The 17,175-nt window shown below is 47.6% G+C and overlaps 1 protein-coding gene and 1 long non-coding RNA gene across 2 annotated transcripts in view; one reads left to right on the forward strand and one right to left on the reverse strand.

Moving 5' to 3' along the window:
- The window catches only part of LOC308467815, a 728,761-nt gene that overhangs the window by 443,802 nt on the left and 267,784 nt on the right, over positions 1-17,175 (reverse strand). The window lies entirely within an intron of this gene.
- Positions 16,760-17,175, forward strand: part of LOC308467613 (putative helicase senataxin) — a gene marked incomplete at its 3' end in the record, with an annotated part of 77,718 nt that continues 77,302 nt past the window's right edge. The window contains exon 1 of the mRNA XM_080989353.1: positions 16,760-17,017. Coding sequence (XP_080845479.1) covers positions 16,943-17,017 — 75 coding nt within the window. The 5' untranslated portion in view covers positions 16,760-16,942. The remainder of the gene's footprint in view (positions 17,018-17,175) is intronic.

A 17,175-nucleotide genomic window follows, 5' to 3' on the forward strand; every position in this document is an offset into this window, starting at 1 on the left:
AGCCAATCTTTCAGCCAACAAAAAGCGGCTGATTCATAGTAAAGTTTAAGATCTGGCAGGGCAAATCCCCCTCTTTCCTTCGCGTCTGTTAATATCTTAAATTTTATTCTAGGCTTTTTGCCCTGCCAGATAAATTTGGAAATATCTCTTTGCCACCTCTTGAAACAGTCCATTTTGTCCACAATTTGTAATGTTTGAAACAAAAACAACATTCTAGGCAATACATTCATCTTTATCGCTGCAATTCGGCCCAACAATGATAACTTCAATTTTGACCATTTTTCTAAATCCTTCTTCACTTCTGACCAACATTTTTCATAATTATCTTTAAACAAATTCACATTTTTGGCAGTCATATTCACCCCTAGATATTTCACTTTATTAACAATTGTTAATCCTGTCTCTTTCTGAAACCTCTCCTTCTCAATCTCTGTAAGGTTTTTCTCTAATACCTTAGTTTTCATCTTGTTTAATTTGAAACCTGCTACTTGACCAAATTCTTGGATTAATTGTAATACTCTTTTTGTACTAGCTTCTGGCTCCTGTAATGTCAAAACTAAGTCATCAGCAAAAGCTTTCAATTTGTACTGTTTAGCTCCGAGTTGTATACCTTTAACCAATTGGTCTTTTCTAATCATATTGAGCAAAACCTCCAGGACCGATATAAATCGGCTTGCTTTTCCCACGCTTTGAAGAAGAGCCCTTTATCTGGTTGCTACGGGAGACGGCCTTCGGCTGTTCCTGTGCCTCTACTGGACATTCTCTCACCAGATGGGAGGGGGAGCCACAGCGATAACAGCGGCGACGCGTAGCAACAGCTCTCACAGCTCCCTCTTCAGCCATTCCTTTGTTCCCTGCACCCCCACTTTTGGGTGCACAGCCTGGGCCTGCACGCTCCCCAGCACTCTGGTTGTAGGCCTCAACATCACGCGGCCCCTCGGAGACAAAGCAGCTACTCCCAGCTGTAACTTCAGGAACATGGCCAGCAGCCCCCTCTGGGCTCTCGGCTTCCTCCCTGCTCTCGGCTTTCTCCCAGCCCTGGGCTCCTGCTGAGCTCTCACACAGACTCCTCAGCACCTGCCAGGCGGCCTGAGCCGACTCAACGCCCTCTAGGTGGGGCAACAGCAAAGCGTCCACACTTGCTCTCAACATGCAGAGCTCTCTTTGCATTCTCTGCTCTCTATCTTCCAGCAAAGCAGCCTCCAGGTCTGCTGCGCCATCTTGAGCAGCAACTGGCATGGGTGGGGCCGGCTCCTTCTGGGCTATATTCCAGAGCCCTGTGGCCAAAAACCACCCCCTTACTCTTCTAACCCAGATATCCCAGGACTGGGTTGTGAGTTTTTCAAACGGGACATCATAAAAGTCCTGGAGCTCAGCCATCTCCTCCCCCAGTGCTCCCATTGGGGCTTTGAAGTACTCACGCGTACCAGCCAGCTTCAACAGAGAGGCCTCCAGTGGCTCTTTGCAGCACACAGCATGCAGCCAGTCTCCCTGCTTTTCTCCCAGGCAAAGCCTCAAAGCAGGATTTTTTTTTCCTTCCGGCAGCAAAACAGCAGCTTCTCAGCTTTTTCACAGCCTTTTTAAGCACACAGCACTTCAAGCTTCAAAGCAGCTTCCTCTAATTGCAGTAACTGTCTCCCATAACCTGTTAAGCAGATTGATTTATTGCTCAGATAAGCCTGACGTCCGGCACGCTTCCGCTGCGCAGCTCTGCTGGCCAGGCCTCTGCATTCCAAAGTCCACATTCCGATGCTCTGAGCAAAGCAGAGATCAACAGCGGCAAGAGAAAGCTGCAAAAACTCCAGTGCATGCTTCAGTGTGCTTAAATAAAGTCCACTCAGGATCTTAGCAGCTAAAAGCAGTTTTATTTACAGCAGACTATCCATTATCTATCACAGCGAACAGCATCGTGAAAACACGTCCTCTCTCCTCAAAAGCGAAAGTAGAGAGAAGAACAAAGGCTTGAGGCTCTCGGAAATGACGAACCTCCCCCCTCCCAACAGTAGGCAGGGCGTACACTCTGAGCTGTTTAACCCTGTAAGCTCAGGTTCTCCTCACAGGGGATTCCCTACTGAGGGGAACAGAAGCAGTGATCTGTGGGCCTGACAAGATGTCTCGGGAAGTGTGCTGTCTCCCCGGGGCTAAGATCCAAGATGTAACTGAACGACTGCAAGGAATCATAAAACCCACTGACAAATACCCCTTCCTCTTGGTTCATGTGGGAACCAATGACACTGCAAGCAATAGCCTCCAGAAGATGAAAAGAGACTACGAGGCTCTGGGCAGGAAATTGAAGCAATTAAATGCACAAATTGTCATCTCTTCTGTCCTCCCAGTTGAACGGCGTGGCCCAGGGAGAGAGGGGAAAATAGTGGAAGTGAACAGCTGGCTTCGCAAATGGTGTAAACAGGAACGGTTTGGATTCTTAGATCACGGGCTGCAGTTTCTTGAAGATAGACTTCTGGCAAGCGATGGGCTGCACCTCACAACGGTTGGGAGGAATGTTTCTGCCAAAAATCTCAGAAACCTCATCAGGAGGGCTTTAAACTGACTAATGTGGGGGAGGGAGACAGTGCTCCTGAAGGTAGGAGTCTATCAATTGATGAAGATGATCATCCAAATGTCATAGACCAAATGGAGCAAACAGCACGCAGACCTAGTGGTGGGAGGAAAAAATCCTTAAATAAGAGACACGGGGGAATGATTAATGGACTTCAATGTCTGTAGACTAATGCGCAAAGCATGGGAAATAAACAAGATGAGCTTGAGCTCTTGGTACAGCAAACTAAATATGACATAATAAAAACAAAAAAATTCCTTCCAGTAGCACCTTAAAGACCAACTAAGTTAGTTCTTGGTATGAGCTTTCGTGTGCAAGCACACTTCTTCAGATACACTTGTTTTGACTATGGCAGACCAACACGGCTACCTATCTGTAACTGGAACTATGACATAATAGGCATCACTGAAACCTGGTGGGATAAGTCCCACGATTGGAATGTAATAATGGAGGGATACAATCTATTTCAGAGAAACAGACCAGACAAGAAAGGAGGAGGAGTGGCGTTATATGTCAGGGATGTGTATACCTGTGAAGACATCCAAGATTTAGAACCTCAAAGCCAAAGTGAGAGCATTTGGCTCAAAATTAAGGGAGAGAAGAATAACAGTGACCTCATTGTGGGAGTTTACTATAGATCCCCAAGCCAAACGGAGGACATAGATAATGCCTTCCTGGAACAGATGGCCAAGCATGCAAAAGGAAGGGAGATAGTAGTAATGGGGGACTTCAATTACCCGGATATTTGTTGGATGTCAAACTCAGCCAAGAGCATAAGGTCAAACAGATTCCTCACTGGCCTTGCAGACAACTTCATTGTCCAGAAAGTGGGAGAAGCAACAAGAGGAACAGCCATTTTAGATCTGGTCCTAACCAATGTTGATGACCTGGTTAGTGGGGTAGAAGTGGAAGGATCATTAGGCGCGAGTGATCTTGCTCTTCTGAAGTTTACTATACAGCGGAAAGGAGCAGCCAAGCATACTAGGACTCAATTTCTTGACTTTAAGAAAGCCGACTTCATAAAACTTAGGGAAGTGCTGGGTGAGATCCCATGGACAGTAATACTAAAAGGAAAGGGAGTTCATGATGGCTGGCAGTTTGTTAAGAGGGAGATAGTAAAAGCACAACTTCAGGCAATACCAATGAGACGGAAACATGGAAGGTGCCTAAAGAAGCCAGGGTGGCTATCTAAAGAACTTTTAACTGAGTTAAGATTAAAAAAGGATGTGTACAAAAAATGGAAAAGGGGGGAAACCACCAAAGAGGAATTCAAACAAATAGCCAGCACGTGTAGACACAAAGTCAGAAAAGCTAAAGCACAGAATGAACTCAGGCTTGCTAGAGAGGTTAAAAGCAACAAAAAAGGCTTTTATGGGTATGTTCGTAGCAAAAGGAAGAACAAAGAAACAGTGGGGTCACTCAGAGGAGAAGATGGTGAAATGCAAACAGGGGACACAGAAAGGGCTGAACTCCTCCATGCCTTCTTTGCCTCAGTCTTCTCCGATAAAGAAAACAATGCCCGACCTGAAGAATTTGGAGCAAATGATTCAGCAGAGGAAACACAGCCCAGAATAACTAAGGAGATAGTACAAGAATGCTTGGCTAGTTTAGATGTATTCAAGTCTCCAGGGCCAGATGAACTGCATCCAAGAGTATTAAAAGAAATGGCAGGTGTGATCTCAGAACCACTGGCAGTCATCTTTGAGAATTCCTGGAGAACAGGCGAAGTCCCGGCAGACTGGAGGAGGGCAAATGTTGTCCCTATTTTCAAAAAGGGGGAAAGAGAGGACCCAAATAATTACCGCCCAGTCAGTCTGACATCAATACCAGGGAAGATTCTGGAGCAGATCATTAAGCAAACAGTCTGTGAGCACCTAGAAAGGAATGCTGTGATCACCAATAGTCAGCATGGATTTCTGAAAAAGAAGTCATGTCAGACTAACCTGATCTCGTTTTTTGACAGAATTACAAGCCTGGTAGATGAAGGGAACGCAGTGGATGTAGCCTACCTTGATTTCAGCAAGGCATTTGACAAGGTGCCCCATGATATTCTTGTAAAGAAGCTGGTAAAATGCGGTCTTGACTATGCTACCACTCAGTGGATTTGTAACTGGCTGACTGACCGAACCCAAAGGGTGCTCATCAATGGTTCCTCTTCATCCTGGAGAAGAGTGACTAGTGGGGTGCCACAGGGTTCTGTCTTGGGCCCGGTCTTATTCAACATCTTTATCAACGACTTGGATGATGGACTCAAGGGCATCCTGATCAAATTTGCAGATGACACCAAACAGGGAGGGGTGGCTAACACCCCAGAGGACAGGATCACACTTCAAAACGACCTTGACAGATTAGAGAACTGGGCCAAAACAAACAAGATGAATTTTAACAGGGAGAAATGTAAAGTATTGCACTTGGGCAAAAAAAATGAGAGGCACAAATACAAGATGGGGGACACCTGGCTTGAGAGCAGTACATGTGAAAAGGATCTAGGAGTCTTGGTTGACCACAAACTTGACATGAGCCAACAGTGTGACGCGGCAGCTAAAAAAGCCAATGCAATTCTGGGCCTCATCAATAGGAGTATAGCATCTAGATCAAGGGAAGTAATAGTGCCACTGTATTCTGCTCTGGTCAGACCTCACCTGGAGTACTGTGTCCAGTTCTGGGCACCACAGTTCAAGAAGGACACTGACAAACTGGAACGTGTCCAGAGGAGGGCAACCAAAATGGTCAAAGGCCTGGAAACGATGCCTTATGAGGAACGGCTAAGGGAGCTGGGCATGTTTAGCCTGGAGAAGAGGAGGTTAAGGGGTGATATGATAGCCATGTTCAAATATATAAAAGGATGTCACATAGAGGAGGGAGAAAGGTTGTTTTCTGCTGCTCCAGAGAAGTGGACATGGAGCAATGGATCCAAACTACAAGAAAGAAGATTCCACCTAAACATTAGGAAGAACTTCCTGACAGTAAGAGCTGTTCGACAGTGGAATTTGCTGCCAAGGAGTGTGGTGGAGTCTCCTTCTTTGGAGGTCATTAAGCAGAGGCTTGACAACCATATGTCAGGAGTGCTCTGATGGTGTTTCCTGCTTGGCAGGGGGTTGGACTCGATGGCCCTTGTGGTCTCTTCCAACTCTATGATTCTATGATTCTATGATTCTATGATTCAATAGAAGAGCCCCGGCCTGACCCTCCCAAGGCAGCTATAGCCATTGAAGTGGTGCGAGAACTCCCAAATGGTTACCCAGTCAAGGTGAATGGGCTGCTGGATTGTGGCAGCTCGTGTAATTTCTTCAGTAGAGACTTCGCTCTGGAGCACCAGCTCCACCTGTTGCCACTAGATTTCCCCTTGCAGGTGACCACCATTGATGGCAGGGAACTACTGGGAGGGGAACTGACACACCAGACACCACCAATGCGGATGAGTGTTTCCAGGCACACGGAAACCATGGCCTTTCACGTGGCCACGCTGGCGGGACCCCCAATAATACTAGGAATGAGCTGGTTGGCATTACATGACCCAGTGGTGTCATGGCATCAGCGGTCGCTCACCTTTGGGTCAGCTTACTGTTTAGTACACTGCCTGGGAGGAAAGGAACCAAGAATGACTGTGGCCAGGGTGGCTGGGGTGGCCCTGGAGGAAAAGGGACGGGTGCCACCGCAATATGCAGATTTGAAGGAGGTCTTCAGCGAGAGAGAGGCGGATAGACTGCCCCCCCACAGACCATATGACTGCCAAATCAACCTGCTTCCGGGGGCCCAGTTACCGGTGGGTAAGCTGTACGCCATGTCCGACCGGGAGATGGAGATGGAGTTGAGGCAGTTTATTGACAAGAACTTGAAAAGGGGTTCATAAGGGAATCGAAGGCGGTGGGGGGGGGAGTCCAGTGTTCTTTGTGGACAAAAAATCAACCAATCAGCCTAGACTTGTGGTGGACTACAGCCGTTTGAATTTGGTGTCAGAACCCGTGACTTTCCCAATGCCCAGAATCGACGATATTCTGACACGTGTGAGGCAGGGAAAGATTTTTACCAAGCTGGACCTAAGGGGGCATACAATCTGATTAGAATACAAGAGGGGGAACGAATGGAAAACGACCATGTTCACCCACCTGGGGGCTTTTGAGTATTTAGTTATGCCTTTTGGATTACAGTCGGGATCCGCCTGCTTTCAATCCTTCATGCACCATGTGTTGGAGCCACTGCTGTACAAGAATTGCGTGGCCTTTTTGGATGACGTCTTAATCTATTCGGAGAATGAAGTGCAACACGTCAAGGACGTCAGGGAGGTGCTACAGAGATTGAAGAAGCATCAGTTGTGGGTCAAGCTGGAAAAATGCCAATTCCACGCCCGGGAGGTCGAGTTCCTAGGATACAGGTTGTCAGACAAGGGACTGGCCATGGACCCAGGCAAGGTGAAGGCAGTGCTGGAATGGAAGGCCCCCCAAAACCGAAAGGATGTGCAGAGGTTCCTAGGTTTCAGCAACTTCTACAGGAAGTTCATAAGGAACTTCGCCCACTTGACAGCACCCATTACGGATTGTCTTGGTAGCAAAAAGAAGTTCGCATGGACAGAGGATGCGCAGCAATCCTTTGAGAAATTGAAGAAGGCGTTCGCCTCGGAAGAGCAGCTCCTGCACGTGGATCCGGAGAAGCCCATGAGACTGGAGACGGACGCGTCCGACCGCGCGATTGGAGCAGTATTGTTGCAACCCGGGTCCAAGGAGAACTGGAGACCGTGTGCCTTTTTCTACCGGAAGCTGAGCAAGTCGGAGCAAAACTAAACGGTGTATGACCGGGAACTGCTTGCGATTTACTCGGCATTTCGTCAATGGAGACACCTCTTGATAGGGGCGCGGCACAAGATCCAGGTCCAAACTGACCACAAGAACCTGGAATACTGGTGGACCACGCGAGTGCTTAACCAGAGACAGATCAGATGGTCCCAGGAGTTCGCCAAGTTTTTCTTCGAGATACAATACGTGCCGGGAGGGGAAAACGTTAGGGCGGATGCACTCTCCAGGAAACCGGAATACATGGAGGGGGAAGGGCCTCTGGAGGCCAGGCACGTGTTCCCCAAGGACCGGTGGCTGTGTGGGGGAGAGTTGGTAGGTAAACGAGAGCTGGCAGGGCTCACACGAGACGATGAGTTTGCTCAGACTAAAATCAGGGAGCTCAGAGATGGAAAGGAAGACAATGGGGGGTTTGAGGAAAAGGAAGGGCTACTGTACTACAAGGGGGCGCTGTATGTACCAGGTGAGACGTTGAGGGGCAAAATACTGAGGCAGCTCCATGACAATCCAACAGCTGGGCACTTTGGACAGCACAGGACTATGCTACTAGTTTCCAGGCAATTCTGGTGGCCAAAGGTGAGGGAGGACGTACGAGAATATGTACGAGGGTGCGACCAGTGCCAGAGGGCAAAGGGGGAGAGGACTGCCCCCGCAGGGTTACTGGAACCCTTACCAACACCGGAAAGGCCCTGGGAGGTGGTGTCCATTGATTTTATGACACATCTGCCCAAGTCAAGGGGAAAGACAGCGGTCATGGTAGTGGTCGATCTGATGACTAAAATGTGCCATTTCGTAGCGTGTTCTCATGCAGTGTTGGCAGAGGAGACAGCCAGGCTGTTTGTGGACCACATTTTCAGGCTGCATGGCACCCCATTGAGGGTAATCTCCAGCAGTACCTACGCTGCTATGTCAGCAAGAGGCAGAACGACTGGGTAGAGAAATTGGCATTGGCTGAATTTGCGTACAACAACGTTGAACACGTGTCCATGGGAATGAGCCCTTTCATGGCCAGTTACGGGTGTCACCCCAGGGCTTTCCCAGGGAGGGGGGAGGAAGGATGGAGTGTACCTGTGGCCGAGCAATTTGCCGAAGAAATGGAGGCCTTACACCAGCAACTCAGGCTGAACTTGGAGAGGGCCAAGGAAGTTTACAAGAGGCAGGCAGACAGGCACCGTTGGGAGGGGGAGGCCATACGGGTGGGAGACCGGGTGTGGTTGTCGTCCCAAGGGTTGCCCCTAAAGGGAGGGTGCAAGAAGTTGCAGCCTAGGCGACTGGGGCCCTTTGAGGTAATACAGCAGGTCAACCCAGTGGCATTCCAACTCAAGTTGCCCGACAGCATGAAGATACACCCGGTGTTCCATAGGTCCCTACTTTCACCTTACAGGGACTGGCGGGAATTCCCAGGAAGGGAGGGGTTACCACCCACCCGCGGGTAGAGGAGAGGGAACTCTGTAACGAAGCTACGGAAATACTCGATTCGAGGTGGCGGGGTCACCAGGTAGAGTACTTGGTAGCCTGGGAGGGAGAACCCAGGTCGGAAAACACTTGGGTCCCTGCTGAATCAATCACGGATGGGTATCTGGTGGAAGAGTTTCATGGTTTGTTCCCAGATAGACCTAAACCATTAGCTAGATTCTGGGAGGAAGAATTCGGAGCCACAGACGACGAAGGGGACTTTGTGGGGTTTCCTGCCTCTGAGGAGGAGGAAGGGGAGGTGTCCAAGGGAGAAGAATCAAACTGGGAGGTTCGACCAGCTGGAAGAGATACGAGGGGATGGGAGGCCGGTTTTGAATCCTCAGAAGATGATGACAGTTCTTTCAGGGGATTCCCTGCATTGTTGGTCGAAGAGAGAGAGGAGGAGGTATCGGAAGATCGTGCCGGGGGTGAGGGGGGTCCTGAGGAGGGGGTGGATGTCAGGGAACTGCCATCAGTACTGGAGGGGGAGTGCAAAAGCCAGAGGGATTTCAGAGAGCGTCCAGGGATCGGGAGAAGCAGCCCATCTTCTGGGGAAGAGAATCAGCGTAGCACCAGTGGAGAAGGGGGGCAGGTGGGGGAAGTGGCGAGGCGGTCCCATGACTCCTTGCCTGGGACCAGCGGGGAGAGTAGGGGTCCTCCGTTGCCCACGCCCTCCCTGCGCAGAAGGCTTTCGCGCAGAGAGGGTAGGCGGAGACTAGGCGTCAAAGAACTTCTTTGCTGGAAGAAGTTTAAGAAACGCCCACTCACGGATTCTGCCAGCGATTGAGTCAGCCACGGGTGAGTGGCTGTCCGGACAGAAGAGGTTCACTTTGGCAGCCCAGCCAGGTGTTTGCACCCAGCCAGGGAGATAGGCACCTGCTTACGCATGAGCAACCCCTAGAACCATTACAGTCCGTATAGTCAAAGCCATGGTTTTCCCAGTAGTGATGTATGGAAGTGAGAGGTGGACCATAAAGAAGGCTGATCGCCGAAGAATTGATGCTTTTGAATTCTGGTGCTGGAGGAGACTCTTGAGAGTCCCATGGACTGCAAGAAGATCAAACCTATCCATTCTTAAGGAAATCAGCCCTGAGTGCTCACTGGAAGGACAGATTCTGAAGCTGAGGCTCCAATACTTTGGCCACCTCATGAGAAGAGAAGACTCCCTGGAAATGACCCCCTTTCTCAGGCTGTGGAAACTTCGAGCAGTGAGAAAGAGTGGGTTGTTGGAAACAGAGTTCTGGAAACATCAAGTAAGATGGGAGCACCATGGGAAGGAGCTAATGAGAACTTTCAAGAATCTCTGAGAATACATCTCCACCCCAGCTACACTGGGAGACAACAGCAACTGTGGAAGAAATTCAAGGATGGAACAGCAGATAAAGGCCAAGGAATCCATAACTGGACCTAATTAGACTGACACATGTAGTGAAAAAGAAAATAATTAGAGCTTCTCATTTGAAAGCCTATGAAAAGTTAAATAATGACCCGAAGAGAAATTACGAAGAATGCAACTGTTATTTAAATCTTTAATATAAGTTATAAGAACACGAATCACAGTAATATAAGAACTGGATAAACACATTGATCACAGAGCACGGGAAAGCACTAATTAAATTTTCTAAATCTGGAAATAATTGGAATTAATTTGATATTAATTGGTATTTGTATAATTGGGGGAAACTAATAAAAAATTGTTGTTGCTTTAAAAATTTTTTTAAACAGAACTCCACTCTGGACTTGTGTAGGCCTTTTCGTCTCCTGAAGATGTTCTGCAAGGCAGCAGAGGTTTAGGATCAGAGTTTTCCTTCTCCTAGATGGGCTACCTTCCCAGGTTGACGAGCCCCATCTGACCCTCACTTCCCTCTACAGCACATGCAGAAATTGCCTTCTTGACCATTGGACCTACTATTTGTCTTGTCCGCTCAATCTGTTGCAGCCTGTCTTTGCATGCAAGGGAAGTCCCTTACTCACTCTGGGTTTGAGACCCATCAGCTACCCTTACCTCATTTAGCTGGCCAGTGAAAGCCAGCTCCGTATTGCTCTCCTTTACTTTGGATCACATCAGCACTTTACATTCTTGGCACAATTTGAATTCCAACAGATATTGGGGAAGTTGAAGTCTCCCATGACTACTATACCTCTCTACCTCTCTTTTAAATTGGAACCAGTGAAGGCAGTGAATGTGCTGTGTGAGTGTCTGGAGGCGGCTGGAGGATGGATGGCGGCTAACAGATTAAGGTTGAATCCTGACAAGACAGAAGTACTGTTTTGGGGAGGCAAGGAGCAGGCGGGTGTGGGGGACTTACTGGTCTTGAACAGGGTAACTGTGCCCCTGAAGGACTAGGTGCGCAGCCTGGGAGTCTTTTACTTTTTCATCCTTAACCTCCCATTCCAATAATGTTCCATACATTCTTGAGATCACCTTGTTCTTATTTTGTAATAACTCTGTCTAGTAATGAGATTTCATTTTTAAAACCGTTTTTCTTGTCTGCCTTAAACACTTCATTTAGTTGGTGATACTGAATCTACCCTGTTAGGTGATGTCTTATTTCCTCGTACTCTTTTAATATCAAATTACTATCTTTTTCTTTTAGTAAATCCTTATATGTAGCCCAATTTAATTCCATGTTTTTCTTTTTTACCGTTATCGCTTCTAAGGGTGAAATCCACCAGGGTGTCTTAGGCTCCAGTAGTTCTTTGTATTTTACCCATACTCTATATATCAATTTTCTTATGATAGTATTAAGAAATCCCCTGTGGACCTTCACCTTTTTGTATCCTAAATACTCATGCCACCCATAGCAGTTATTAAGCCCTTCTAGGTCTAATAAGTCCCCGTCTTGTAATATTATCCACTCTTTTAAGTCTCTGACCCACTCTTAAACCTTTAATTTCTTGATTACATCTTATTATTTATGCTAATACTTCTAAAATAATCATTGTTTAATAAAGATACTGGTCTGAAATTCTTTGGGTATGGGGTTCCTTGATCCTGTTTGGGGATTAGTGTTATATATGCTTTTCCCCATGAAGATGGAATTTCTTCCCCTTGAAGAAAGTAAGAGCTTGACAGTAAGAGCTGTTCGACAGTGGAATTTGCTGCCAAGGAGTGTGGTGGAGTCTCCTTCTTTGGAGGTCTTTAAGCAGAGGCTTGACAACCATATGTCAGGAGTGCTCTGATGGTGTTTCCTGCTTGGCAGGGGGTTGGACTCGATGGCCCTTGTGGTCTCTTCCAACTCTATGATTCTATGATTCCATGATTCTAAGAATTCGGTTCATTACCTCCATCAATGGCAATGCCAATGTTCCTTGGAATACTTTGTAATACACCAAGGATAGTCCATCAGGTCCTGGCGATTTCCCTAATTTGGCTTGGTTCACTGCCGTATTGACCTCCAGCAAGGTTATCAGTGCATTGAGATTTTTGATTTGTTATTGGAGAGGTGTGGTGAATTAGATTCTAGGATGTACCGGTAGTTCTCTATTTTGGAAACTACAACTAATCCAGAATGCGGCAGCTAGTCTTGTGACTGGGAGTGGCTGCTAGGACCATATAACACCGGTCCTAAAGGATCTTCATGTGAGGAGAACCTGAGCTTACAGGGTTAAACAGCTCAGAGTGTACGCTCTGCCTACTGTTGAGAGGAGGGGGGAAATGCTGCGTCATTTCCGAGAGCCTCAAGCCTTTGTTCTCTCTCTCTACTTTCGCTTTTGAGGAGAGAGGACGTGTTTTCGCGATGCTGTTCGCTGTGATAGATAATGGATAGTCTGCTGTAAATAAAACTGCTTTTAGCTGCTAAGATCCTGAGTGGACTTTATTTAAGCACACTGAAGACGGCACTGGAGTTTTTTTGCAGTCTTTCTCTTACCGCTGACGAACTCTGCTAAGCTTTGATATGTGGTCTTTGGAATGCAGAGCTGCGATGGGAAGCGTGCCGGACGCTTATCTGAGCAATAAATCAATATACTCTGACACTTCACTGGCTCCCAGTACGATTCCGAGCACAATTCAAAGTGTTGGTGCTGACCTTTAAAGTCCTAAATGACCTTATCCCAGTATACCTGAAGGAGAGTCTCCACCCCCATCATTCAGCCAGGACACTGAGGTCCTCTTCCGAGGGTCTTCTGCTGGTTCCCTCACTGCGAGAAGTGAAGTTAAAGGGAACCAGTCAGAAGGCCTTCTCAGTAGGTGGTGCCTTCCTGTAGAATGTCCTCCCTTCAGATGTCAAGGAGATAAAGATCTACACAACTTCTAGAAGACATCTGAAGGCAGCCCTGTATCAGGAAGTTTTTAGTGTTTTATTATGTTTTTATATATGCTGTAAGCCACCCAGAGTGACTGGGCAGGGTATAAATAATAAAATTATTATTATTATTATTATTTGTTTGGTAATCTGCTCTAGTCATCCAAGTCTTCAGTCTGGCTTGGTGGTCTATAGCAGACACCCAAAATAAGGTCACTGTAGTTTCTCTCTCCTACAAGTTTTACCCATATACTCTCCTGATCAGGTTTGTGAGAGTCTTAGCAAACACATTTTTGCAAACCACTGTGAGATGCAGCCAGAAGTCCTTGCTTAAGAAAGTGGAGACCATGATCCAAGAAGCCAGACCCTTCCTGATGACACCACCTGTGCAGCCAGTGGTTTACCTCCAGTATTTCCCTCTCTCTTCCTGGGCCACAACCTTCAACAGGAAGGAGTGATGAAAAGACCACCTGTGCCCCAAGGCTCTTCAGCTTCCTGCCCAGAGTCTCATAGTCCTATGCTATACATTGAAGGCTTTGTGTGGCATTATTTATTTGTACCCACATGAACCAGAAGGAAGGGGTAGTGGTCAGTGGGCTGTATAAGACTTGGCAACTTCTCTATCACATCATGAATCACTACACCTGGAAAACAGCACCCCCCCCAGGACATACCTCCACACACTGCTGACTCTGTCCCCCTCAGTACCACCATCACACATCTCAGTGGCAGGAAGCATTCTGTACACTGTACCATCCGCAGCCAACTTGGTGTGTTTTGAATTCTGCAACTGCTGTACTTGATCCACTGGCTCAGAATCAGAAAATAGACTTCTAGCAGGGTAGGAGTTTAATGCCTCTAATCTGGGTTATCAGCATACTCATCCATGATCACCAGCCTTAGATCTGAAGGGGTTAGTTCAAGAATGGAAAAAGACTCCTCCAAGTCACTTTGGTGCTGCTAACACAGTGGTTTGGCTTAATCCCCAGAGGCGCACACCCTTGTCTCTCCAGACCAGGGCTTTTTTCCAGCCAGAACTGAGTTCCACCACCTCTTCATAGCATACTGGCAGCTGTATAGCGTCACGGCACCCAGAGCTGCGTGTCAGAGGCTTTGGGCTGCATCCTGCCACTCGTGGCTTTGTGTCGGAGGCTGTGGGGCAGCACGTCAGAGGCGACTTTGTAATGTGGCAGTGGGGCAGAGAAGTGTGCCCCCCCAAAAGTGTTTTCTCCCTAAAAAAAGGCTTAGCAACTTTGGCTCCCCCCTAAAATAAGCTCAACAATTTAGTATTGTCCATCAAAAAAAATGGGAGTTCCTGCACCTCTTTTTCTAGAAAAAAAGCACTGTTCAAGACAGACTGATGCCAACAACAACATCATAGGGTCAGTCTCCTAAAAAATTCCTGTGTTTTGGTGCTCTCAAACATAATCTCTTATACACTTCTAAACTAACATGTGATTTCTACTTCACCAATCACAGGATTATAGAAAACTTTCCCACAACTATTGCAACCCACTGACATCAATCTCGACCAGTGGTTTCAAAAACTGTGTGTCGTGACACCCTGGGGTGCCTTGGATGATGGTCAGGGGTGCAGCGAGCAACATGGGCCTCTGTCCCTCTTTCCTTCACTCCCTCGCATCTCTGCCTCCCATAGGCTTGCACAGCTGTTTGTTGCAGCAGCCCTGGCTACAAGCTCCCCAGGCGAGTGGTGCCTTTGGGGCTGGTCAGGGGGTGCTGGTTGCCAGGAGCTGAGGCAGCCTCGGAGTAAGCAAGCAGACTCAAGGGGCCCAGCCAGTCAGTCCACCAGCTCTTGCTGTTGGGAATGGACAGTGTGAGGAGACACTTCTCTTTGGGGCAGGGGGCACAGCTCAGACCAGGGACTGCAACAGCTACCTGGAGGACTCCCAATGAGAGGGAAGAGGAGAGGAGGCTGAGGGAACACTCCATGAGGGAGGGTGTTTGAAAAAGGGTGAGAGGCTGCCAGTTCTGCAGGTAAGGGGAAATGTAACCGGGCTCCTGAGCCCCACAGGGGTGCCACAGAAAGAATGTAGTTGGTCAAGGGATCCATGGACTCAAAAAGGTTGAAAACCTGTTCTAGACCAGTGAGAGAGCCCACCCCAAACTCCTCCTTTTAACAATGTCTTCATTAATCATTTATCAATGTCTTTTGGTTAATCACCCTGTTTATCATTTGTCTATCAACATCTGCTTTCCATTATCTGTGATTAATACATCAGTCCTATTGACCTAAGGTTAAATGCAAGTTCTGTTATGCCTAGCATTCTTTTATCCATTGTCACAGTGATTATATGCTTACATGTGATGGTTTGTGTATGCTATTCGCAATAAGCACCCTCTGCTCACTCAGAGAGGTATTTACAGTTCTTTATTTTGCATATGTAAAAGCAGCACAGTACAATCAGGCATCCGAATCGTCTGGTTCAGATTCGGGGAGTGGTCTTCTCCTGCTTCTCCTCCAACAGAAGAGATGGCTGGAATGTTCATGGGACCTCTCTGATCCCTGCGCTTTAACCCTCTCCTTTCCTGTGCCGAAGGCACAGGCATAGGCTCCCCGCCTGTACCTGAGCTCCCTGTGCGGTGCTGGGGCTCTGCTTCAGCATCGGAGAGCCTTGCCTCCTCCTGGCTCTCCCCCTCTTCCCCTTCCGTCATCTGCCGACCGTTTCCTTCTGACTGTTCCCACTCTGACTCTTTTCTTCCCCGACTCCAAGGCGTCCCTTGGCAGTCCCGTGACATTGCATTCCGTCAGAGTTTGTTCTCTCAGTGTACCAGGACACTGGGAACACATAACTTCTTGGTTAAAAATAATGTTTTTTCTCTGTTAGAATAGGTCAGTCAAAGTTCATACACAGATGATAAAACTAATACAGCATATGGAGTCCTAAAGGCTCAAAATGGATCCTGACAAGATGAAGGAAAATGGAAATTTCTCCTTCACGTAAACTATATCTTAGTGTTAAATTTGAAGCAGGCATTTGAGCAGAACCTGGGTCTCAGTTTAAGTTTGAGAATAATTTAAGTACTCCTTGTGACAAATTACATTGTAAGACCATAATCATTCCCATAGTCTTGGGACTCCAAGTCAGTGAGGAAATAACACTGAGCTTAATTACATTTTATTCTGTTCTTTTCTGCCTGCCCCGCCCCCCCCCCCAATCTCGAGCTTTCAGAATAGTGTGTACTACACATTTAAATAAGTAGCTAATGGTTTAAACCTGTCATGGACTGTCTGGATGCGGGGGAGTGGTGGGAGGTGCCAGCTGGAGAACCCCCAAGGGATCCTCCAGGGGAAGAAGGCTCAGAGCCAGGGGACTGATGGTGGGATGCTGAAGAGTGGTCAGAGGAAGAAGAGGGAGCGGACTGGGAGTAGGTGGTGTTGGAAGCTGAAGAGGTAACAGGGTTTAGTGAACAGGAAGAAGCTGGGGCAGAAAGTCATAATTCAGAGGCTGGAGAGGAAGGGGGCCAGTAGACCAAGAAGAGGCAGGCTGCTGAAGGACTAAGGAGTGTCTCCCTTCTGTGACCAGCTCCGCTCCCCCCGGCCTCCCAGAACATGCAGAGAAATGAAAAGAGCAGAGGAGAGATTGGTTGCGTGCAGACGTAGTCTCCGACTGCTTGGAAAAACCCCTGGAGAGGAGAGACCATAGGCAGCTGTGGGAGGGCAGGGACCTTCAGTCCTTGCAGCTTCTGCATTGGGCCAAGACCTACTGGGAAGAGTTGCTGGGATCACTAGGCCTGCACTGTTTTTGTTTCTTTGAATAAAGAGCTAACTTCACTGACACCAGTGTTTTTTTATTGCTGACCTTCACATGACTGGCTCCTGACAAAACCCTTGGCTTTCTTAATATTTTTGAAGGACTAAATCTGAGCCCATGTCGGACTATGGAGATGAATTTGTCACTTGCAGCCAACTGGCGTATGACTACCACATTGAAAAGCCCCACAAGGTAACTTGCTTGTTGATCTATCTTACTGTCTTCTTCCATGCTTGAAACATGGCTATGTGGACGGTTCTGGATTATAGTTATAGAGAAGTATCAAATCACATCTGTCCTCTAGAACAGAAGCAGTTTTCCTCCTCCATGTTTGTTTGAAGGGTGGTTTT

This window comes from Podarcis pityusensis (assembly GCF_964106645.2).
Source record: "Podarcis pityusensis genome assembly, chromosome: W".
Lineage (NCBI taxonomy): Eukaryota > Metazoa > Chordata > Lepidosauria > Squamata > Lacertidae > Podarcis > Podarcis pityusensis.